The 23,208-nt window shown below is 52.7% G+C and overlaps 7 protein-coding genes across 7 annotated transcripts; 3 read left to right on the top strand and 4 right to left on the bottom strand.

Moving 5' to 3' along the window:
* Positions 1–2,150: 2,150 nt before the first annotated feature.
* CORC01_11744 (glycosyl hydrolase family 61) lies at positions 2,151–3,009 on the bottom strand (the record flags this gene model as incomplete). Its single annotated transcript, XM_022623366.1, has 2 exons — positions 2,151–2,844; positions 2,915–3,009. The coding sequence occupies 2 exons, from the start codon at positions 3,007–3,009 to the stop codon at positions 2,151–2,153; spliced, it is 789 nt and encodes a 262-aa protein (XP_022470119.1).
* A 1,436-nt stretch (positions 3,010–4,445) lies between these two features.
* Positions 4,446–5,310, bottom strand: CORC01_11743 (U3 small nucleolar ribonucleoprotein IMP3; the record flags this gene model as incomplete). Its single annotated transcript, XM_022623365.1, has 6 exons — positions 4,446–4,641; positions 4,703–4,902; positions 4,977–5,000; positions 5,056–5,091; positions 5,147–5,173; positions 5,242–5,310. The coding sequence occupies 6 exons, from the start codon at positions 5,308–5,310 to the stop codon at positions 4,446–4,448; spliced, it is 552 nt and encodes a 183-aa protein (XP_022470118.1).
* A 241-nt stretch (positions 5,311–5,551) lies between these two features.
* On the top strand, positions 5,552–6,287 carry CORC01_11742 (ribosomal protein S18; the record flags this gene model as incomplete). Its single annotated transcript, XM_022623364.1, has 3 exons — positions 5,552–5,648; positions 5,711–6,036; positions 6,090–6,287. The coding sequence occupies 3 exons, from the start codon at positions 5,552–5,554 to the stop codon at positions 6,285–6,287; spliced, it is 621 nt and encodes a 206-aa protein (XP_022470117.1).
* Positions 6,288–6,453: 166 nt separating this feature from the next.
* On the bottom strand, positions 6,454–8,881 carry CORC01_11741 (pentatricopeptide repeat domain-containing protein; the record flags this gene model as incomplete). Its single annotated transcript, XM_022623363.1, has 2 exons — positions 6,454–6,622; positions 6,675–8,881. 2 exons carry the CDS (start codon positions 8,879–8,881, stop codon positions 6,454–6,456), a joined length of 2,376 nt encoding a protein of 791 aa, XP_022470116.1.
* A 1,560-nt stretch (positions 8,882–10,441) lies between these two features.
* Positions 10,442–11,730, bottom strand: CORC01_11740 (uncharacterized protein; the record flags this gene model as incomplete). Its single annotated transcript, XM_022623362.1, has 3 exons — positions 10,442–10,575; positions 10,840–11,212; positions 11,263–11,730. The coding sequence occupies 3 exons, from the start codon at positions 11,728–11,730 to the stop codon at positions 10,442–10,444; spliced, it is 975 nt and encodes a 324-aa protein (XP_022470115.1).
* A 3,254-nt stretch (positions 11,731–14,984) lies between these two features.
* Positions 14,985–15,585, top strand: CORC01_11739 (uncharacterized protein; the record flags this gene model as incomplete). Its single annotated transcript, XM_022623361.1, has 2 exons — positions 14,985–15,201; positions 15,428–15,585. 2 exons carry the CDS (start codon positions 14,985–14,987, stop codon positions 15,583–15,585), a joined length of 375 nt encoding a protein of 124 aa, XP_022470114.1.
* A 912-nt stretch (positions 15,586–16,497) lies between these two features.
* CORC01_11738 (uncharacterized protein) lies at positions 16,498–17,049 on the top strand (the record flags this gene model as incomplete). The annotated part of the gene is made up of 1 exon (XM_022623360.1): positions 16,498–17,049. The coding sequence occupies one exon, from the start codon at positions 16,498–16,500 to the stop codon at positions 17,047–17,049; it is 552 nt and encodes a 183-aa protein (XP_022470113.1).
* Positions 17,050–23,208: the final 6,159 nt, after the last annotated feature.

Genomic DNA, 23,208 nt, shown 5'->3' with positions numbered 1-23,208 from the left:
CATATTCTAGCAACCACAATCCCAAGATAATGGCAAGAGACGAAAAATAGTTGAGTATCTGCATTTCTCTCTGCTTTTTTATACACAATGAGACATGTTTCTCTAGTCACGAAGTCAAGAAGATCACCAATAGTCAAGAAACTCAAAGTCGACCGACTCCTCCGCAGGAGATTGCAATTACCACGCAGTCTCAATGGTCATGGTCGAGGCGACAGCAATGCAAGATTTTGAGTGTAAGCATTCGCACTACAGATCAAGATGACGAGCTACGGCGAGCTTGAAGGCTTAGCTTTCGAATAAAATCTTCACTGGTTTCGCCGACTTAGCCGTCTTCACCGCGATGTAAAACGCCATTTCTACGAAGATGGTGTCCAATGAAGTAGGTAGCGTTTCATAACCTATGAAAGGTAAACGGGTTACCTTAGTGAGGGGGGTATCGCCGACAAGTTTCAGTTGCCAGGCGTGGGGGGTGGCTGGCGCCGCGAAGCATCGAAATGCCTACTGTTTCTTGACGATAGCATGAGCTTTGCGACGACATTCTCTCTGACGCCGCCCACAGCTCACGCTGATCCACCCTCTTCATTCCAGAAAGCCTGGAAATGAATGATTCATGCTGCTTGATGGATATATCGAAAAGACTAATGGTTCTGAGTATGCTTCTGGCTTACTCCTCTAGGTGCCATCAACAAGATTATGGAATTGGTCTTGTGTTTCTTTTCGGACTACACAATATGCTTAAATTCTCCCAGTATAGTCGGGAATGTTAAATCGATGAGAGAGAACACTTTCTTGGTGGCCAAAATTACGACCCGTCGTGTATTGAACCGTCATGCCTCCTTCCCACCCTCCTTTTCTCTGCGAGAGTTTGGAAAGACGATATATCAAGGAGGGCGAAGTCAAACTAATCCAAGCATCTGTAGCTTTTGCCCCAGACAAACGCAGTCAAATAGCGTTCGTGCCTCTAAAGTATGCAAGCAATCCACTGGATATGAAGTGAATGTGGCTGGCAAGAAGAAGCATAGAAGCGAAGGCAAGGGGGATTTGATTTCACCACAGAACAACTGTCGTTGACATGTAGCGAACGAGGTTTTGGCTATCACACAATAAAGGCTCCTTGCCTATGTGTTGTAATGAGGAAAAATGAATGACTTCATACGATAAACGCTTCCCGCAGCATCAGGCAATGTCACAACGTCTTCGCCAAGCTTCAAAGTCGGTGCGCCCGTAGATCATACGCAGACGCTGATAACCCAAAAGCCGTGGCATGGATCCCAAGGAACAAATCATAAGAGAGCAAATATTATGGACGGGGCCATGTGGCGATGGGGTACGGGAGGGGGGCACAGAGAAGGGCAGACCCTGAACTTCGTTGCAGATCAGTAATATGTGAGATCTCTTAAGAACGTCCTCCGTGCTTCGGAATTTCGTATTCTTTATTTGAAGATCGACCGGGTCCGGGGCCCCTTGTGCATCCGTGTGACCCGTGTCGAAGGGAAAAGTATGGGAAAAGTACCGCAGCGTCCGGCCCTCTACCCTAGAAAAGAGAGAGAGAGAGAGAGAGCCCGCGCGATATTTGGTTCCCAGGAACGTCGAGGATGAGAAGAGGTTCTTGGATTCGGGTACGGAGCTGAACCTTCAGACTTGAGTCCTCATCACGGCCGACTACTTGGACGAATAAAAAGGAAGACTTGTGGTTCAAACCTTTCCTAGAGTCAGACACAAAAAGAGGAGTGTGCAGGTTCCCGTGGTGGCAAGGAGGACAATGTCTTGGTTGACACTCATCTGAGGTTTCATTGTGTGATCATTTACACTCAATCACTCACAAGAACTATATGTACAGTAATGAAACACAGCGAAATCTCATATACGCACATGGATGCTCGCTTGCTCCTGAACTCCCTCTCACAAGATCGCTCTGTATACACAGGCGGTATGCCAAGGATATCGAACATTCGTCAAGGAAACATGAAGCTCAACGGAAAGACTTTGCACGGCCAGCGTGTCAAAGTTGGTTGAGCCCCAAAAAGAAAAAGAAAAGAAGCAGCGATTCCCGCCCTATCCATCCCATCATGCATCGTGAAATGTACGTTCGTACAAATACATAACAGTAACACGATTTATACACAAGCCTGTGAGCACCCTCATCGTCCTCAGAACATGACAGCCACCCTCTTCCGCCGACGAGTGGGCTTCTGCGCGGCGCCCATCATGGGGGGTCCCGGGATAGAATATTCAAGGTTATCTTTGTAGATGTTGAACTTGATCCCCTCGTCGTTGGCCTTGTAGAGCTCCGTCGCCTTGACGCCGGGGGGCTTCTCGGACCCGCCGCCCTGGACGTCGATGTTGAGGCACTGCGGATAATTCTGTGCGCCACCCTCGCGACCAGCTTCGTGCAGCGCGATCGTCTCATGGCGGAGGACGTACTGGCCGGGGGCGATGTTGGCCGGGATCGTCATTGTCCACGACTTGTTGTTGGAGAGCATGTCGTCTGAACCCCACTTCCCGGGCGCCTTGGCGCCGTCGACGACGCCGACAGCGTCGATCTTGAAGAACTGCAGGTCGGCCTTGTTGACCTTGGCGCAGTCGCCGTTGCAGGGGGCCAGGTAGTCCATCATCGGCCCGTGGTGCGACTCGGGCCAGTCGGTCCAGAAGACGGTGACATTGGAGCCCGCCGTCACCTTTGCGGCGATCGGGGCCGGTTCCGCGCCAACGTGGCAGATGATGTCCGCCTCTGCGTACTTGTCTACGGTGACGAAACCGTTAGACAGGTCCTTTGGGATGGACCATCCTACAACCTGTGGCGGAGGCTTCTTGTACTGCATCTGAGGACTGTAACCCTCATAGCTGGAAAGGTAAAAATATCGGGTTAGTGAAGATGAGCTTTTGGCGAGTGAGATCTTGGGACTCGGCTTACAAGACTCCATCCGCCATGATGCCGTTTACTGTGCCATGGGCACTGACGGTGTAAAGAGCGGCGGAGGCCAAGAAGGCATATTTCAAGACAGCCATTTTCGAATCCTTGCGCGTATTCGTGTTATGCGACGTCTTGAAAGTTCCGAGATCGCGTTTTAGTCAGTTTTGCGAGAGAGAAAACGAAGGTCAATTTTAAGGATCGTCGTCGATGGTATGTTTATTTTCAATGGGGGGGTTAGCGACTGTTTGTGGGAAAAAGGAGCGTATTAGTCGACCAGCGGACTATAGTATTATCAAAGAATGTGTAAGTTGCTTCCCGAACGCAACATCGGGAGCGATTGGGGGGCTCCTGGGGCGATGGCTATTATATCATACACCAACAAGCCATCATGGAACGTCGCGGCTGGGTAGTCTTCCGGCCCCGATTCATCCGTTCAAACAAATAAAGTCTTCAGCTTCCCTGTGCGCTGATGTTGAGATCGCCCACAGATCAAGAGAAGGTGCAAAACATCAGACACAGAGAGTAGACGATGACTGCAGATACCAGCCGGAATACAAGCTTCGATTGGCGGAGATCGGATCTTCGCCATCCAGAACGTCGGTTCAGAGTATCACTTGGTCATGTTCCCTGTTTCAAGACTGGGATAATCCATTGTTTATTCGGCGTCCCTTCTCGAGAGCGTCCGTGCAAAACACCCTTCTCAGCCTCATAGAGTTATCTTCAATGACTCTGCACGTTTTCTTTTGTCTGTTGTAGGGTTGGAAAGTTTTGTTCCGAGCTGGGACTGCATGGCCATCCTGGACAAAGTCGGGATTTTCTCTTCCTCTTTGCGAGTTGACTCTCTACAGTCGCCCGGCTTCGTCTCAACAGTTTCCCGATTAGGTAGTGGCCTGGACTGCTCGTCCAGGCCTCTCAGCCCTCGTTTTCATGCGATAGTCTCATAGTCCTGAACTGAGATGCGGCCAAACGTTGCGACCGTTTCATCCGTCCACAAAGTGTTCATCTGCTCGCCCCGCGCAGCACAAGCCCGCAGCATGACGTGCTTCTGCGACGAAACCTTGCTCTTTTGCTTGTAAATATTGACGATTCGCTCACATTCCTCAGTATACTTCAGATGTGATGAGCTGACAGTGTCGAATATAGGTACTGGTTGACCCAATTGGAGGCTGCTTTCGCCAAGGAGCCATCTCAAATATAGAAACCTTCATATACCTATTTGCCGACAAATTTCATTGTTATTGTTGGTCTGTTCTGAAGACCCCGCCACATGCCGTGTGCCAGATGTTCGAGTTGCTTGAGCTTTGCGCATCGGGCAATATGTCAGTAATGGGATTCCTCCCGATATCCTCGCCAGTCGTTCTCTGAGCATCGGAGCTGACTCAAGGCCCGCTACGCAAAGACTCTGCGAATGCGATAGGTCGAATGCTTTTGATGTCCCACCCCCTTTAACTCCATAACACCTCCAAATATTGCGCAAATCCATGTCCCACCATGACGGCAAGCCAGTCATCCGGAAGCAAATCGTCCCGCCTTACAGCAGCTCGAAGTCGTCCAGCTTGTCGCGATATTTCATAATATTTCTCTTGACCTTGCTGCCCACGGTCCATGTAACGAAGTCCTCCATGCTGCGGGTTACCAGGAACGCCGGATCGACACAAGTTTCCGTTCCCACACGAACGTGTCCCTGTTCGATGAGCTTCGTTGCTGCCTGTACGGTTTCGGCCATGCTGCAACATCTCCGTTAGCATCATGCCCAGAGAGGCAAGCAATGATAGTATTTTCCCATACCGAAGGCGAGTCATGACGACTGGGAGACGCCGTCTTGCAAAGGCGCTCACTGTGACATTATGTTCAATGGCCGAGAGCTTCGAGGCCGAGGAAAGAACACCCATGTCGTACAGCTTGTCGAGGAGCAGTTGCTCATGCTTTCGGCGGGCCGCGTTTTCCGGAGGCATGAGACTGATTCTGTGGGCCAGTTGACGGATGGACTGCGGAGCCGTGTCAGTCTATGTTTCGATGCGTATTCGATCTCGGACTCGGGAGGGATATTCGGTGAACTTACGCCGCATAGCCTGTTGTATTTGTGCTGCCCATGTTCGTTAGCGGTGCTTCGCGATGCGGACTTCGGGAGCAATACTCACATAATCCTCAGGCTTCTGAATCATGTATCTGCGCACCTATTCGCATGTCAGACTGTGTTGCGCACATCTTCTCCCATGGAGTGTGCCGTACCACTGCGGCATCTCGGTGGTTGCCATCCTAGTAGTTTCCTGTTAGCAATTGCGCCTCGGTCTGCTGCACGGGAGGGGTGCGGTTTATCACGGTACCTGCTTGTATGTGATGAAGTCGTGCTTCCGCAGAAGCTTCTGCTCGTGATACTTAAGTTTTCGGACCATGGTGGGCTGCTGTCGTCGCGGATTCTTAGTTCGATTTGGTGATTGCAAACGGTAACGAGTAGCCGCGGGAAAGAAAAGTTCTGGAACTGGAGGGACAAAATTCCTTATCGCCGCGGAACCTTATCGGACGAGTGGGGCGGGAGGTTCCGTCGGCCTACCAAAAAATTACCGTGACAGCCTCAACATCGCGCGACAGCCCACACCTCACTGGGACGTTGAACAAATCCTCACAAAACTAGCCATGCCGCCCAGATTACCACTTGTTTCGGCCATTAAGGCACCAAGCGCCTTGATGGCCCGGATCGCGCGCCCGTTCTCATCGACTCCTGCCGCCGCCCGTACGTCAATGCCTCCCTATTCTATTACTCCATCGCGCAATAGCTGACGTCAAACTTTACAGAGTCCTCAGATCCGGTTTCAAACCTCCTAAACCTCGACGAGAAACCCAAGGTGCACTCTGCCGATCGTATCCGTGGTCTCATCAACAATGGAAGCAAGGCCCGCATGGAAGGAGCTGCCGCTCGGAAACGCACCATGGTCGAGTCCCTCCGCGAGAAAAAGATCAGCGACGACTACATCAAGCAGATGCCACGCCGCTGGCGCTCCGGCGAAGTATACGCGCCGCACGATCTCAGCCCTGTTGAGATGGAGAAATGGCGCAAGGGAAAGTCCCTCACGGTTGACGTTGTTGACTTGTTGGGAATCAACCCCCTGGATCATTACAGAGTACGTTGAAATGATATACTCAAAGTCTTCAGAACACTGACCATTCGTTGCAGAATTTCTCTATGATTTCCGAATACATGACGAATTTCGGACAGATCAAACACAACAAGGACACGGGATTGAAGCCGACGAACCAAAGGAAGATGGCGAAGGCCATCAGGAGAGCGATTGGAATGGGTATCCACCCTAGTGTGCACCACCACCCCGAGCTGCTGAAGAAGAGGTTCCGCCTCAACGCGTCGTGGAAGTAGAAACTTGAAAGGACTCAAAGAGCTCAGAGGGGTCGGATAACCTGTAGGGCGTATGGTTTTGTCTCCGGACATTGGGAGAGTCTCCCGTGTATGAATTGTACAATATCTTGGCGTCTATTATAAATGTACAGATACAAGAAGCTCCTCCGGTATTTTATTGTACACATCATGCCTTCAGCACACGCTGTAGCTTGAACCTCTTCAGCTTCTCCGATGTGTGATAGTAGCGGAACTTCTCCACTTCTGCCCACTCCTCTGGGAACTGCTTCTTAGCCCATGCCTCGAACTCCCTCTGCAAGCCTTGCCCAGGCAATGCGTTGAATGGGATGCCAAGCCTATGCGGAAGTTAGTTAGAAACTGGAAAAAAGGTGAAAGGGATTTTCGCACGTCATTGCGTCAGGCCCATAACCAACAGCTCGCTTCATGGTTCTGATTGTGCTCTGCACCTCCTGCAGATTGCCATTGCCTGCAATGCCACCACAGTAAGAGGCAAAGACTGCTGGTGGGACATCGACCTCCATCTTTTCGATCTTCTTCCAAATGTCCCTGGCAATCTGGTCGCCAAAGGCCTTGACTTCGCAGAGGGAGAACACAATCTCTAGACTGTTATATGAGGGGCCTTCTGCCGAACGAACGATGTCCTGCCAGAACTCCAGTCCTAGACTTGGTTTCCTGCATGCTCCATAAGCAATCATCAATGCGTTGAACATTTTTGTGCTGGGCTGAATTTTCGTGTCCATCTTCAGCATGTTATGAACCAACTTGGTGCTGTCCAAGTCGGGACACCTGCCCATACCTTCAAAACATTGAATATAGGCTTCGCTGGTGGGATGAAATGTCGGGTTGACGTGTTGCCGCATGTGACCAAACACATGGATAGCCATGTCAGAGCGCTTGCGGTCGAAAAATGCGTTCATGAGCTGGAGACGACTTTCAACGCTGGTTTCCTGGAAGAACTGGCGGAGGATAGAGTAGGCATCCCAAACTCTTGCTGTACTGTTTTTTCTGTCCAAACAATACGCCACAAATGCATCTCTGATGGATCGTCGTTGTTCGTTACTGTGCTGAAAGACGTTCAACGATAGTGTGTCGATGATTTCGAACTGTTGGTCGTTTTTGAGGAATACTGTGCATAATGCAACCACCGTTTCTGGATCCAATGTTACGATTCGGTCCTCCAAGATGTCCAACATTTCGCGGATCGCCGTCAAATTCGGTTTCGCTTGGTAGCATAGCGCCTGGAGGTACTTGTTGATCAAGGGCAAGTCGTCTTCCCCGCTCAGCTCTGTCTTTGGGAGCTGCATGTAGGCCGCCCTGGCCCCTGACAAGTCTTTTGCCCGGATCTTGAAGTCCATCTGGAGAAGGTATGTCGTCGCATCAGGGCGGATGCTGAGCTCGCTCGAAAACGAAACAAGCCTGTCTGCTAAATAAGGGTCGCTTTTCTCAACTGCGACCTCTAAAAGACCGTTGATCGTTTGGGTGTCTGGCAGGAAAGAGCTATCGTCTGGATTGTGGCGAGCGACAACTTCGAACATGCTCTTGATGTCATCAAGCCCCTTGCCCATGGATAGTACCGCCCATTGATAGATGACATCCCAATGCTCTTTGCTCGGGTTTGCGTCAACAAGTTTTTTGAAGATTGGCGCCGTCCAACCGCGCTGGTTGTTTCTCACAGAAAAATGTAAGATTTCTTTGAACGTCCTAGGGCTTGGATGCTCATTATTGTGAGCCGGCCTTAGAAACCACTTCTTGGTCTCCAAAACGTTGTCTTTCTTCGCAAAGAAAGTTGTCATAATCTCATGAAAACTTGACGTGAAAGGCAAGCCAAATATCTCGGCCTTTGTGACAGCTGCCACAAGCTCTGCCTCCCGACCTTCTTCTGCCAGTCCCTGCAGGACATTAACCCAAAGATTCTGCGCGCCAGGTCGCTCGGCTTCAGGTAACTGAGCCCAATGTTCCTGCAAAATGGAAAAGGCCTCAGGAGATGCGCCAAATAATGTCAGGGCGACTAGGTACGACTCAAAGTCCTCTGCAGCACCAGGATCCGTGGGATCCAATGCTCTTTCCTCCTTGATCGCATCATATAAGAGCTTGGAGAATTCCAAATGGTCTTTGGTATCCTCTCTGGGCAATTTCAGCAAAGCTTCCCGCGCACTCGTCAACTCTGACAAAGTCAGACCCGGTCCCGGCTCGTCGTCCTTATTCTCGATCAGGTATCTCAGCAGATTGCGACAGTGTAAGGCCTGAGTGCTATTGACGACGATGTTGAAGCGCACTTTGTATGCGAACAGATCCCGAAATGCCTCAACCAGCTCAGTTCTCGATGGTGGCCGTACGCTTTCCAACAGGCGATTCCTCCATGTCAAGACCGTCGTCCACCCGGGCTCATACTCTGGCTTCTTGATCTGTCTTGGGGGCTTTTGCAGGATGCCAAAGAACGTCCGGCGCGGGGTTCGTCGAGAGAGGGATATCGTCGATGTTACCGGGAGATGCGTATGACGACACGCTGAGTGGGAGAGAATCGAACAGGCGGGGATGCCGCCCCTAGGAACGAGGACCCGTCGATAGACATGCCGGGCTATTTGCGCCCTCATGGTGTGGGTTCAGTGCTCTGCTCGAGGGGTTCTTGAGGGCATTTAGTTCCGAATCTGCTTGGGAACAGCTTCAAATGGACGTACCTGGGCATTTCCAGACCAAATCAAACTAAGCGCGGCATGTGGTGACGCTCAATGCCGGTATTTGAAGCTCCTAAAGATTTTCGAAATGGAATTTGGGGACACTGGAGCTCCCGGGACTTGGGAATCACGGTAGCTGCCACCAAAATGCGACCCGCGCTTGGGGAAGACCCGCAGATTACCCGAGCTTAGTCATCGAAACTCAATGCATCCCCCGGCGCCTTCGGTGTCATTGACTACAACTTCACTCTCATTATTGGAATCAAACGCAACTTCGGTGTCAAATTTGCATCGCGATCGCTACCTTTTGGGAGGGTTTAATCCCTTAGAATTTACTCTCCATTGCAAATTGGGACTTGCACAAGGGAGCTCCCGCCCAAGTCTTGAACCACTGACATCTGGTCCAATTCAAAGCATCTTAATCGTCATCAGTGCAACCAACCATTTATTCATATCCAAGCTGGCTAAGACTTCCGTTAACCAGTAGTAAGACTTTCTTCAACAATTTGATTTCTTATCAATGAAATAAGCTCATGTGCAGTCACTGAAATCTAATATGTGATCGGAGCTGATCGGACTGAACAGATAGACCACTAGGACCACCGAGAAACCTCATGCTTTTGGGGCTGATTGGTAGCAGTGAGGAACACACGACTGGTCGCTTGTTTGCGATGACAAAAAACGCCATGAGATGGCAACCGCGAATGTGTCGTTGACCTGAGGAGTCGGCAGCAGATGCCGGCGGGAAGAACTCCAGACGATCCGGAGATCTAGCTCCTAAGACCAGCGCTCATGAGCCATGAGAAACGGGCTATGCGTGCGCTCTCAAATCCGGGTTATGACCGGAGCTGGCACCTCGGTGTCAAGTGTTCTTCTTCCCATTCATTTGTCTTCGCCGGGCCGCATGGAGCACAAACACGCTCAGACCCACGATGAAGTCAGTGCGGAACCTGAGCTTAGCTACGATGTCATGGGAACGGACTCATTCAAGTTGCTCGAGTGAGACACATTTACGGTGCAAGTGCATCCCACCGACTTGTTCTCGAAGGTGTCAACTTCATTTCCCAGCACTTGCGAAAACGCCTCAGAAGCAAAAGAAAGACAAAAAATAGGGCACGGAAATTTTCGAACTTATAGTCAGTTTGACGACGGTGACGTGCGTTCTTGTGAGTTCCTGCAAGCGCGAGATTATCCACATCCAGTGTGACTTACCGCAGATAGGATACCTGAAGAGAATCTTCCTGCTATCCCGCCCCGGAGTACAGTCCGACTTAAGCCGCCGGGAAGATTTATACCCCGATAGCTTGACAGTACACCGCCCGACTAGCCGACAGGTCCTTGGACTCACAAACTTCATATGGCCGGCGGTATGTCCAGATCTCGCAGCTCCAGTCGTGGCTCTCTTGCGAAGCAGACGTCAACTCCGCCGCAGAGGACACATCAGCCAAAGAGAAAGAATGGTGACAGAAATGCTCGCTGCTACTTCTGTTGCTGCTGGTGCTGTTGGATAGTCCTCATCTTAGTCGCCCTGTCCTGTGGCTCCATCCTCCTGATGGCTACATCTCTCCCGTTGCCGGAATCGGAGCCGTTTATCTTGTAGGCCGGGGCGGAAGCTACAAAAATCCATTAACGCAGTGACCCCACGACCGGCTTCATGATGGCTACCCTCAAGTCGTGATCCTTTAGGATTCTTGTCTCAATTCGACGCCGTTCACACGCCTCTCGTCCTTCTAGCCAACGACACCACGACTTCAGCCCAGGGAGGATATAAGTTGTTGCTCGACCAAGTCGAGGTTGAGCCTCTGTTCCTTCAGTAATTTTCCACTGCATCCTTCTATTCCACTCTCTTGAACTCTTCATTCGATGAAGATGCCCACCCTGCCAGACTCCATCGACACCGTTCCTCAGGTCACTTTGTCCTCTGTCGCTGTAGGCAAAAAGCGACAGCCCAACTACTCCCTCATCCCGGCCCAGGAGAGGTCCTGATCCGTGGTCCAAGCGACCGGCCTCCTTACTCTCGACCAAAGGCTTTGCGACCTTGACGTCTTCAATGTTGCTTCTCGCCTTCCTCTGGTGCTTGGTATCGACATTGTCGGCACTGTCGTCGAACAGGGTTCGCTTTCGGCTGCTCCAGTTAACACCCTTTCTCCGCCTTTCGGCACCCTGGTTCTTTTCCAGGATAACCATGGTCGAACGCATGCCGGCGGCTTGGCCCCCCGTATGTCCTTGCCGACCCTCGATGCTTGATTGCTGTCCCAGGAAGAGTTTCCTCCTTCCAAGTCGCGACGTTCGTCACCAACCCCTTTCCTGCGGCTCTTTCTCTTTTCCATCCATCTGGCCTGGGGTCCCCTCCTCCTGTCACTGATCCGGGCTTCAAGTATCGAAAATCCCATGTCATCGTCCCTTGGCGCGGCCACAATTGTCGGAACTTTCGTCGTTCGACTTGCGGCGATTGCTGTCATCGGAACCATCATAGCCACCTCCTCCAATGACTCCTCTGCGACACTCCAGCCCTCGGGGCAACTCATGATATTGACCGGTCCTCCTCTTCTATTCCGTCCGAAGCCCAGCGTATTCTCGGATCTGCTCCTCCGCATGTTGTGGAGACAATTGTCTCTGGGCATCCCACCCTTGCTGCCTCTCTTCTCGCCCTCACGGATGTCCCGAAGACTGTCATGATGTTGTCGTCCTCGGCTGGTGCGGACACTGATGCTTTGGTCGAACGAGGCATTTCCTTGCCCGACGTCTATGGCCCCTTCGAGGCCCATCCAGATGCCTTAGAGCTCTGAGCCGCAGCACTTCCCAGGTAGCTGTTGTCTGGCGAGGTGAGAACCCTCTTTCAAAGGGTAGTCCCCAGTGTCGACCCGCGACTCGTCAACGCCGCACATGATGACATCGGGAGAGGTAATGGGGTAAGGTATGTCGTCAACATAGGAATAGGTGATGATGGGGGGAAGACAGAGGAGATATATAGACTAGAGAGCGGAGGCAGATGGGGTAAACAGACCTGGAGTAGACCAGAGGCACAGCAAGCTAAGATGCTGGGGGTGTTGTACAAGATCCGTCACTTTACGGACGATCTTGTCCCATCATCGCCTAACCTGCTGCCGCCGTAATATCGGACAACAGCTCAAGCCAGGGTATTGTATATCCCTCACCCTCGGTCAACAAGAAGTCATCCGATGACCGAGAAGGCCGGCCAAGGGAAAAGAAGGAATGAAAAGACGAGGAAGTGCATAACAGGGGCTCAGAAGAGAAGAAGAGATCAACGACTCACCGCAATATAGTCCAGTATACTTCCTTAACCCCCACTGGGAATCATGTATCTCTTTCTGAGTCCTCCCCTCTCATTTGTCCAAGTTGCTAGTAGTGACAGAAGTCCGTTCCAGACTTGCATTGGGTCCTGGCTCCGCCTCTCCTCCCCCTCTCATTCCCTGCATCTCTTTACTCTAGCCCAGTCACGAAAGAGTCTAGTTGCTTTTTTGCTTGAAGCTCTCTTTTCACTTGTCGTTTGCCCAGTTGAGTCCGCGCGGCATCGTTGATCACGGGGGTGTGTATTTGAGTCCTGTATGGCTGGAAGAATACGGTTAATTCCATCTAGTCCACGGGCAAGAGAAGTGGGTGTGGGAGGATGCCTCCTGAGGCGTTCACGTCTGCGTTTCAGAGATGCAAGTGCAGCTTGCGCTGACTGGCTCTCGTCGACTTCCGGCGCACCCTCTATCTCAACCTCATAGGATGTCGGCCAGCTCCGCGCTATATGTTCTCCTGGCACCGGCCGGCCCTATCCAGTGACGGGTCTCAGATTGACGTCGCGCTTGCGTAAGGCTTCTCCTGAATATGGTAGCGAGGGGAGAACTTCTGGGTTTCGTCTGGACGCAATTGTCTGAAGGGAACAACAAGAAGAGGAACGACAAGAGATGGAAACAGAATCGGCAGCCGGACAAGAGGGGTATACAGAGAAGGCAAGAGAGGGAGACTGGAACGGGCTAATCCTAGAACTGCCATCTGGAAATCATTCTGATGTCGGTGATCCGAGGGAAATTTGATAGACGGTTGACGTCTCGACCGTGCGTCGTCATTCACGCTCCTTCGACACCTTACGATGGGGCTAAAGGGAGCGTTCGGGTACGGACTTGCCCTCACATCACCGAGTCGACAAGGCAACCGGCCTACGCCAAGAACGCAGCTACCGGACGAAATAGCAAAGGGCCAACCGAATCCATACGAGATTTCCATAGCCCGACGCGCCTACTGGCCAGGATTATCACCAGACTGGGACCAGATTGCCAACGGCCAGAGTCTATTTTCAGTTGCTTGAACTACAAGCTGACAGACCTATACAGATGAGTCCAGAGACAATGTGTTAGAGAAGGAGACAAAAGACTGCGGCTAATCGCAGTGGTCAACTGCACACGCGTGGCACGAAACGCGCAACTCCGGAGCTACGCACCGGAATGCCGCACCGGAACCTGCTTCCTGCGGTTAAGAAGAAACAACGACTACCTTTCCCATTTTGCAGGCTGTTCGTTTCCGGCCTTCGTCTCCGATGGCGTTCTCTTCACTCCATCAGATCAGGGGCTTCGGAGGCAGGAACCATGGTTGGCAAGCAGGGCGAGGCAGGGAACGGCTTCCTACTCCGTTGCCCAGGGCCGGGGTTGGGAGATTGGGAGAGGTCAAGATCGTCAGGCGACTGGCGGGACAATACTCTACGGATTGAGATCCTTGAAAGTGTGTAATACACTTCACAGACATGTTGCCCAAAGGGGCGAGAATGTAACGGGAAAGACGCTTACTGGCATGATAGACCGGTCAATTCGGGCACGACATCTCAAACATGACCGACTGCGGACTTGGGAACATCTAGACCACAATCCATTGTGTTGCAATGTCCGGACAACAAAGATTGGTTTACAGCATCAAGGCCCTGGTAAGTATTGGATATCGGGTAGCAACAGCAGCTGGAGTCCACATTACACAATTTACTGTACATTGCAGCTCGACTCTACTCCAGACCGGGCCGTCCATCCTGATCAGTATCAAAGAGAAGCTCAAAGACGGACACTTCTATACTTGACACCATGAGACCGTTCTTGAAGAGGAAGCGCCGTTTGACTAGAAACAACCAAGCCACCGAGGAAACCCTACTGAAGGATCGAGAGCTGGGTCTCCTTCACCTGGTCCTATAATCACCGGACACCTTCATCTAGTCCTGCACGACAAAATAGAAGGAGCACTGCGCGCATACGTCCGTCCGGGGACGACGCTATCCCTACCCTGGACGTCCCGTTGGCGACATTGCGGCTCCTTGGCCATGCTTCAGACCTGACGATCAGCACGTTACCGAGCCGCGAAAGGCTTAGCTTGCCGACGGGGCACATACGGCAGAACTGTCAAGCTTCCTTGCGGTTCTTTCTTTTCTCTGCGGACACCTTTAAATTCCCGGACTTCATAGACGCAAGTGTCCGTAGAGCCCATCCATCGTGTTCGGCGTTGGCCACAGCTAGCCGTCAGCCCATGAATCTTCACAGACGTGCCAGAACAGTTTGGAGTCGACGTCTATCAGAAGCATTACTTGGACGTTCAATATTGTAAGCAAGGGACCAGAACAGGGGGTGCGGGATAAAAATGGACGAACTTCTCGCTGTGCATGAACGACTTGTACAGAATCGTGGGGTGTGTCAACTCGCCTTCGCCCGACGATGCAACAGTGAGATCCCGTCTTGGGATCGCGCAGCTCCATGTCCGGCTAGCAGTTTTCTTCGGACGTGATTAGTTTGGACAAAAAGTATTCACAAAAACAAAAAAGAGAGAGATGGAATCGAACTGTTGGTGGCGCCGTCGAGCTCCTCCCCCCGTCCGAAGGGGTGGCCGCAACCGCGCAACGACGCTTAGTTGGGGGTCCGAAGTTGTCAACTCCGTGATTGTCCGTGGGCACTACCGCGAGACAGGAAACTCGGACGTCAACCTATCCCTTGATCTGCAGAGCCTTTTTCCAACTTTGTAAAGAAATTGGCCAAATGGAATGGTGCTGCAGATTGCCGAGAATCACTTGCACCTTTCCCAACGCTGGTGGCCAGAAACCGCACCCGACCTCCTTTTGAGCGACGTCGTTCCGCGGACGCTTTCCTACTCCATCTTCGGTCTTCTCGGGCAACTCCTGAAGAGCCTCGCACCCGGCGCCCCGGCAGGGAGACGAGGAACATGGGACCCACATCGGTATCGGTCGGTCGGCCCCCTCGGTAGGTTTCCTCGGCGACTCTAGCAACGCGCTCTTACATCATGGCTCGATGGAAGCGGGAGGAAACAAAAGGGGAAACCACCGCGGTTCCTCCTTCAGCCTTGCAAGACGAAAGATCCAATCGAACGACGCTTGCTCTCGGACGGGGTCCCGTCGGGCATCAAGCCAAATTCAACCGCATCAACCGTAGTACCGACACGATGGCTTCGACAAGAGACGGACACCAGCTGACAGCGCGCGCGGGGGCCGTTGGGAACAGACCTCAGCTCTGTCAAAGGCCCTCAGGATACCCTGGATTCATCTTCAGGCTGCCTCGTTCAAGGATGCTGAGAGCAAGAAGCTGACATACATCACGATTCTCAGTTTCCCCATCTTCAAAGACTAGAAGGGCTGGCCTGGAAGAGCTGACGGTACTCGAACTGGGGTAACACGACACCAGAAATCGAAGATCGAATTCCCAATGGATCGACCAGCGGGGAAGCTCATACATACGGTAGCCGCCCGCCCACACCATGCCGGCCTCGGTCGAGCGAACGTGCCTCTGCAGAAACGCCGTGCATGGCCGCCCGCTCCGCCTTCGCCTCTGCACCTGTGCGGGTACCGGTGCAATCCAAGAAACGAGACGGTCCCTTCGCGATTTCGGGACAAGCCAATTTCAATACGCTCCTCGCGACGCGAACAGATGACGAGCTGAACATGGGGGGAAAGGGAAGCGAGGCAAGGCAAGGTACGGCACGGAGCAAAGCAAATACAAGGCATCTTTGGAGCGGGAAAGAGCCCATGTAAGACACGAGACGAGTCAATTACATCAACGTACATTGGTTCAAAATGGACGAGAGAGGGAACAAGCACCGGCAAGGCCAAGGCAGCCTTACGTTTGCTACTCATGCTTGTCAGACGAGAGGGCAGAGAGAAGCCATCCCTTAACGGGCTTGAAATTGACTTGCCCGCATATGCAATCCTCGAAATGATACGAGGATGCAGGCAACCAGGGCTGGGAATGGTTCTTGCCAAGACCGTTGGATTGAAAAGGCACCCAGTGTTGGAGCACCACAGTTGGATGTCTACGGATCATGAGGGACCTTTGGTGTTCAGGAACTCTGGTGCTCAAGGGCATAGGAATCCAGGCCCTATGAGACAGAGGCACATTGCATTTAGATGTCAGACTGACTTGAACCTCCTGATCGTGGTACTGTTGGGTCTTCAATCAGACAAGAGGAATCAAGGCTGAACTCATCCATGTCATATCCCTTCACTGAGAACCAACAAACATAGCCATAATTCCACAATGTCATCAATGATTCCACTTGCCAAAGTCCCACACCCATTATGGTATCTTCACGCCGGGAGAAAAGACGTCGTCAATCTTGCCCACAACTACCTACTAACACCCCCTGCCCCAACCCCAGCTGTCGTCATTGCTTATTCTGCATGGCCGACCGAGGTGGTCAGCTTTCGAGACATGAGCCCTGTTGGGCTGCGTGGGCTGCAGGCTTGCAAAGCCCCGCGGCGAGTGCATTTCCCAAATCTCACTCATCTCTCTTTCTTTGGCCCAGTCCTCACCGACAAGCGAACAAGTAGGGGGGTCTTCCGCTGCGCCCCAAGCACGCAGGTCTCGGAAAATGCAGAGGAGCGGGCGATCCCAGAAGGAATCCCGGTAATGCGGGCCTCGGCATTGGAGCCCCGGTTTGGGGGATGCGGAAGCTTTTGTTTGGTTTACGTGTGCGTGTGTGTGTGTCTATGGTTCTCTGGGGGCGCCTTTTCGTATCATGTACCCAGTCGTTGTAGAAGCTCCTCGAACCGCTGGGCCGCGGGCGGCGCAAAAGAGTTGTGTGCGACACTTGTGTAAGGCCTCGGTCATGGCCGGCCAGGACTTCGTTTTTGGGTTTTGTCACAACCAGAGAGAGTTTTCACACCACAAAAGAAGACAACCTGTCACTAATCTGTCTCCGATTCAATGGAAACATTGACAGGAGTCAAGTTGGCAGAAGATGTGGCGTCAGACTTCTCCTTGACACCACCAAAAAAGGCAACCCCCCCTCAAGTTTCCATTGCCACCCGTATCATGTGGTGTCGCTAATGGCAGCATTGTCGCGTCTTGGGATGACAGGCCCGTCTGTCTACCGTGTCTACCAATTCCTGTGGGTACTTACTTGGCACCACGCGCACTCGCATGGATAAGTCCAAAGCGGGCAGACTATTCCGTCTTTTCGACAACGTCCAAGGGTGGGACCCTGATGAGTTTGCTGAGCCGAGTGCGCGTGCCGATGTTTGGTCCGTATATCGTGATCGATCAGAAAAGCCAATTACTCTAGCTTTGATCCTTTACAATGCTCAACTCCTTTGACAGAGTTTGGTCGATTTGTATAGAGTATTGCCGTTCATCTCTAGCCTCGACATAACTTAAGTGCTTGCAGAATTCCTCCAAGGCCGCTGTTTGAAGTCGTCCGCGCTACTGTGCTTGTCTGCACGCTCGACCCAAAATACTTCTTCTTCACGCTCTGTGGTGGGATGAGGTTCTTGATGGATTCTCTCTGATAAATTGTGATCCGTCAATGTGGACCTAGATCAAGTCCAACATTGATTGCATGGACGTAATTGTTTTGAGCGTACGGGACGAGCGCTGAAAACGACACAACGACATGCCGACATTGTCAGTGATGTTGCCGACTCATGCACTCAACGGCTTCCGTCCTGCGATGCCCTGCGAGGTAGCACGCACCATGAGGATACCGTAGCATCTTCGCACGTACATCTCTCGCAAAGACAGAGCAGACATGGCAGAAATCCCAGCATAGGCGGCCTGGTAGCAGGGATAGAGCCGTGTTGTTTCGTTTCAGCTGAAGTCCTTGCTTGGTTGCATCCGATCAGTGCCATCCCCTGGTGAATTCAAAGTATTCCCCTGCTAGGAAGGTCAAGCCCAGGACACAGACGGCGTCCAGAATGTCTCGACATCTCTTGCAATTGCCCTATACGGCATGCGACTGTGTCGTGATCGTAAATGTAGACAAGTGGCGGCTGTCACAACTGTCTGCTGCCCTGCCAACAGCTTGATGGTGTACAGCTGTCTTGTCTAGGAAGTCGTTTGACAGAAAGGGAAACACCCGTCTGAGCGGCTCTCGGAGTACCCGATGTATTTCCTCTTCGGGATACTAGACCACAAAAAAGGGATTGGTGATAGTAACTCGTGTCGCCTGAAGCAAAGCCGTGGAGACCGGGAAGCTCGGTTCAGTGGACTGCAAGGCGCTGCTGCTAGGTGGAAGTGGATTAGAAGTAGGCTCGAGCAACCGACTAGGCCGATTAGCTTAGGTAGATCCTAACCTGACACAACGGCGAGGAGACTGAGTGTGATGAGTGGGCCGGGTTATTTGTAGAAAGAAGGAATTATGTGGCTGGAAGATGTTCAAAGGTGTGGCTCTGCGCCCAATAACGATTCGGCGGCATATCAAAAGTCGCAATGATTCCGGCGGCATTGGATGGTTGATGAAGCCACCCGGCTTGCGGGAGTCAAGATCGGCGCCGGGCTGGGGTTGGGCGTCAGGATGGACAAGTTCCCGCCGATGGTTCGTGTATAGGTGAAGCCGTTGTGCCGAGTACACTGAATGCATGGGCCAACTCCACGTAAGCTGATTGGGCGTTGTTGTGTCGTGAAGATGAAGTTGGAAAATGTAACGCGGCAGGCGGGTCAACAACCCGCCGGACGGCCAAGCCACGTTTGCAGGAGGTGCAGGAAAACGAGATGCGACGAAAAATTACGATGCTGCACAAAGACAAGCCCGGCAATGTACGGTGGGATCGGTGACGGTGGTGGCTGGCGATAGCCTTGGCGATAGCCAGATGGGGATTTTGCAGTCTCGGGAACGAAGAAGGCTGCGAATGTGAAGAGCAATGAAACGCTTGAAAAAAAAAAGGCGCGTGAGGGCAGGTCAGGACATCGTCGGATCTTCGTCATCTGAGCAAACGGGGCTGCCGATTTCTTATCGAGATGCACGCAGCGTAGCGTTGAGCGCACATCAATGACCAGAGCGGCCGCGCCGGATACGGGAGAGTCACCATGAAATGGACGAGATGATGGCAGTTGAGCTGAGACTATCGGGAACTAGGCACGAATGCCTGCGGGACTGTTCGGACCGCAAGGCTCTGGAAAACTGGGAACGTCGGCTTCGTATGCAGTATTGTGCAATCCTAGGTGACGCTGAAACGGTGTCTGACAGAGAGCCAAAGTTTCTGCCCCTTTCACGTTGAAAGTTCGCATCGCGTCAGGCCGATGATAGGAAACAAGAGTTGGTAGCAGCTTGCCTGTTGGGTACCTTGGTCATTTAGGCGTAGGAAGGTCACCGAGAGTGAACAGTGCAACCATGTGAGGTGGCAAGGAATGGCCGACTCATGGACGGCTCAATGCCCGCTTGAGTCCCTGTCAAGCGAGCCTAGGGAGGCTGACGGAAGACTGGTTGCCAGGGTCGATTGACCAGGATCTCCAGGCCTTGCGAAATGCTGGCAATACGAAATTCCCGAGTCACCGTTTCGACCGTCAATCTGCTGTCCTGAGGCTGTTCCCTAGGTACCCCATTTCATTTGACGACCGTCTGAGCGGTGCTACGCTGTCGCGTAAGGGTGCAAGCGCATCTTTTTGGAACAGCGCGAGGAAGAAGGTGAGGCAGCCGTCGTGAGCCCGTGAAATGCTTGGACTGTGGAGCGACACGGTCGGAGAATTACCCCTTCCCCCAGGAAGATGCCAGTGAACAGCTACATGATTCGCCCGCCCGCTCGGTCCAAGGCGGGGGAGACGTATCTTGTCAAGAGGCGCCGAGACTGACATGGGAGAACCTTGCCTGCAGGTGTATTGTTGTAGCCTGTATCCGTAGGGCGACGAAGAACCCTGGTAACCCCGATCGTGCCCACCCCTGGGCGGATCAGTGGATATGGCAACCATTTTCGTGTGCGGTGGGTGGGTAAGTGGGTGATGATTCGTGATACTGATAGTCGATGCCACAATAGGGGTCTGGCCGGGATGGTCTTCGGTTTCGGATCAGTCATCTGTCGTTCGCAAATCACTCGGAAACGAGGGGAACGAGAACGAAAAGACACTTGTCTGGCTGGCTGGATCCAGGTCAAGCTGGCAAAGACCGAAACTTGGGAATTATCCCACATTGCACCTCAGAGCAACCACATGCGCCAGGATTCTTAGCCGCATAGCAGCCGGGAGCGAAATAGGAGCGGAATAGGAGCGCGCTAGCAAGGACAGAAATATCCAATCCCATTGCGAGGAGCTTATTTTTAGCGGAAGGTGGCGGCGGATAACTGTCGCCGCTTTCTTTGCTTGCTCCTCCGAGTCTTAGACTAGGTACTGCGTCCGACATTGCATTTCTTTTCCTAGAGTGGTGACATGTGGCCTCTGGCCAGGCTCTGGACTTTGGAACAGGCAGTCCAGACAGGATTGAATCAATCGTGAAGACGCAAATCTGCTGGCTGGAGCTCTCTTGCATGTTGCTTTTTGGCTGTCGCTGGCGTGTGCTTGTGCTACGACATTGAATCTCTTTTGTCTAGGCCAATGGCTATGGACGGCAAAGCTACTCTGCAGCGTCTGATGATTGTTGTTGTTGTTCCATATCTGGGTGCAGAAACATGACTCTCCTTGATTAGGTGCGCACAGCCAGAGCCGGTCTGTGGAGATGTTTCTCGAAGCCGCTGTCGACGACGTGGCGTCTGTGGACTCGAGCTGCGCTAAGAAGATGGTTGAGTGATGAGACCACGCGACCACGCCATAATACAATGAGGAGTCTTTGTCCTACAGCAGTTGTAGGAATCCATAATCAAAGGATTAAAGCTTGGTTGCCTTGCAGGGAGTTGAGCCTCGGGGAAGCCATCATCAAAGGATTGAAGCTCGGTTGTCTGGCAGGGAGTAGAGCCTCGGGAAGGTCTTTACAGAGACAAAATAGAAACAACCGAGTAAGTTTGGCCACTATGAGGGTGGAGATGTGAGTGGACACGACTCGAGGCGAGTGGGTAAGATGTGCCGCGTGTGGTGTTTGGAGGAGCCGGTGGGAGGTCCAAGATCTGATCAGAGTGTGTGGATTGATTCACGTTGCACCTGCATTGTGCCTACTTCGTTCGATAGGAGCAATCCTGAAGGGCCACGAAGGTTTTGTGCAGAAGGTGCAACTCGTGGCTCGAATCGACCCTGGCTTCTTTTTCCCAGCTCGTGATGATGACTTCGGTGTGGTCTGGGTTCTGATCTGTGTCTCGCACACGTGGAGATGAGGTGAGCTGGAGGAGGCTTGGCCTGCCGTGGTGAGGGTGTCGAGTGTGGATAAGATCGCTCCAGACAGGCGGTAGGCCTTGGATAAGCAGGAAGGATGCTCAGATGAGGAGATACGACGATGCATATCCGTAAGGTACCTTGAGGTAGTAACTGAAGGTACCTAGGTACGTGTGATAAGGTAGGTGGCACGGTGGGTAGGTGGGCAGGCAGGTAGGGTTGCCGGTACCTTACCTTCGAGGTTGCTGGAGGATGATAGGGGATGATACCTTAGGGGGATGATTTGGGGATGATCATAATTCCCACAAAAATGTGCACGGTCCCATTCCTCTCTCCAGTCTCCCTGTCCAAGCCCCACCTTCAGCCGAGATGTATTATGTCAGCTCGTGGCTGAGTAAGTTGCAGATGGGCAGGGGACCCTTCCGGGCAAGATCCGCTGGAAGGGGAAGCACGACGGACGGGGCAGATCAGGGCGGCCCGGCTTTCGGGAGAGGGCGGGTACGTACCGATAGACTTTATGTCTGCTTGTTCTGCTACTATCCCCAACTCCTCCTTCCCCAATCCCTCCCCAATCCCTCTCCAATCCCGCGTGCCCACTGCCCACCCTACCACCTCTGTCGACTTCATCTCATCTCACACCCTTCGGCGCGGCCGTAACGACAGACACCATCTCACTCATCTCCTCCCTCCCCTTGCTTATCCTTCTTCGCCGCGGACCCTTCCCTGTCTTAGGTGCGACCCTAGCGTTCACTCCCGTCCTCCGTACTATCTCAGTCTATCTGCACCACAAATGAAGGATCGTCGTCAACCCGCAGGGTCATCGTTCACCGTTTAAACCATCACCGAACCTTGCAGTGTTAGCGCAGCCATCGTCGCCCGAAATCGATTCTATTCCCTGGCCCAAATACGGCCCCCCCTTTGGTGTTTTGCCAATCCTCGACGTCCATCCTTCACCAAATCCACGTCGAATTACGATGTGCAACGCTTGTCATCAATGACAGCGACATCTGCTCAACCGCCTGGTCCATATGGACGCTTGTTGCTCGCTTCTCAGCCAGTCAACACACGTTTGATGCTTTTTTCTTGCATCCAGATCTGTTGGCTATCGATTCTGACAGCTTCATAACCTTGTCGTGGCTTTTCTCCGACGCTGATGTGTCTAAGCATACCGACTTACGTATCTGTCGCCGCACCAAGGCTCCCGCGCGGCTTGGTTCTTTTTTACTTCACTATGATCTTGCTGCACTCTTTGCCGCTGCTGCAATGCGTGAGCAAAAGTCTGTTGCTGGACTCTGCGCCAGCGTCTGCGCCAGCGTCTGATACTGCCTTTGCGCAGCCTCAGAAGCAGCGCGATGCGGCTACGCAGCGCAGACCACCCCTTGGCTTCTACGGCTGGTCCAGGTATTGACAAAACCCCCCTTTGTTTAGTGCTGTCAAACGTCCATTTTAGGGAAAACGCGGCGCCATTCCCGCGGGTGGGACTGAGGTAAGGTAAGGCAGGCCATCCCACCCACCCACACGGCGTATGGGAGACACACAGGCTCAGCCCAGCCTCCCACACGAACCGTGACGACATGTCTCCCTCCCCGTTTGCCTTTGCCTGGGATCCGATTGTCCTGCCAGTTGGCACAGGCCTGTCGAGGCAGAAACAGATGGCACGCGCCAATGGCCTCTCAGTCTTGGTCGATCTGCTCCGTGCCTTGAAACCCGGCAACCCGCGGCATTCAGAGATATCCCGGCCAACCAGCC

Source organism: Colletotrichum orchidophilum (genome assembly GCF_001831195.1).
Source record: "Colletotrichum orchidophilum strain IMI 309357 chromosome Unknown Scaffold_132.1, whole genome shotgun sequence".
In the NCBI taxonomy this organism is placed as follows: Eukaryota; Fungi; Ascomycota; class Sordariomycetes; order Glomerellales; family Glomerellaceae; genus Colletotrichum; species Colletotrichum orchidophilum.
The sequence above is the reverse complement of the archived record's forward strand: the minus strand, read 5'-3'. Positions and strand labels throughout refer to the sequence as shown.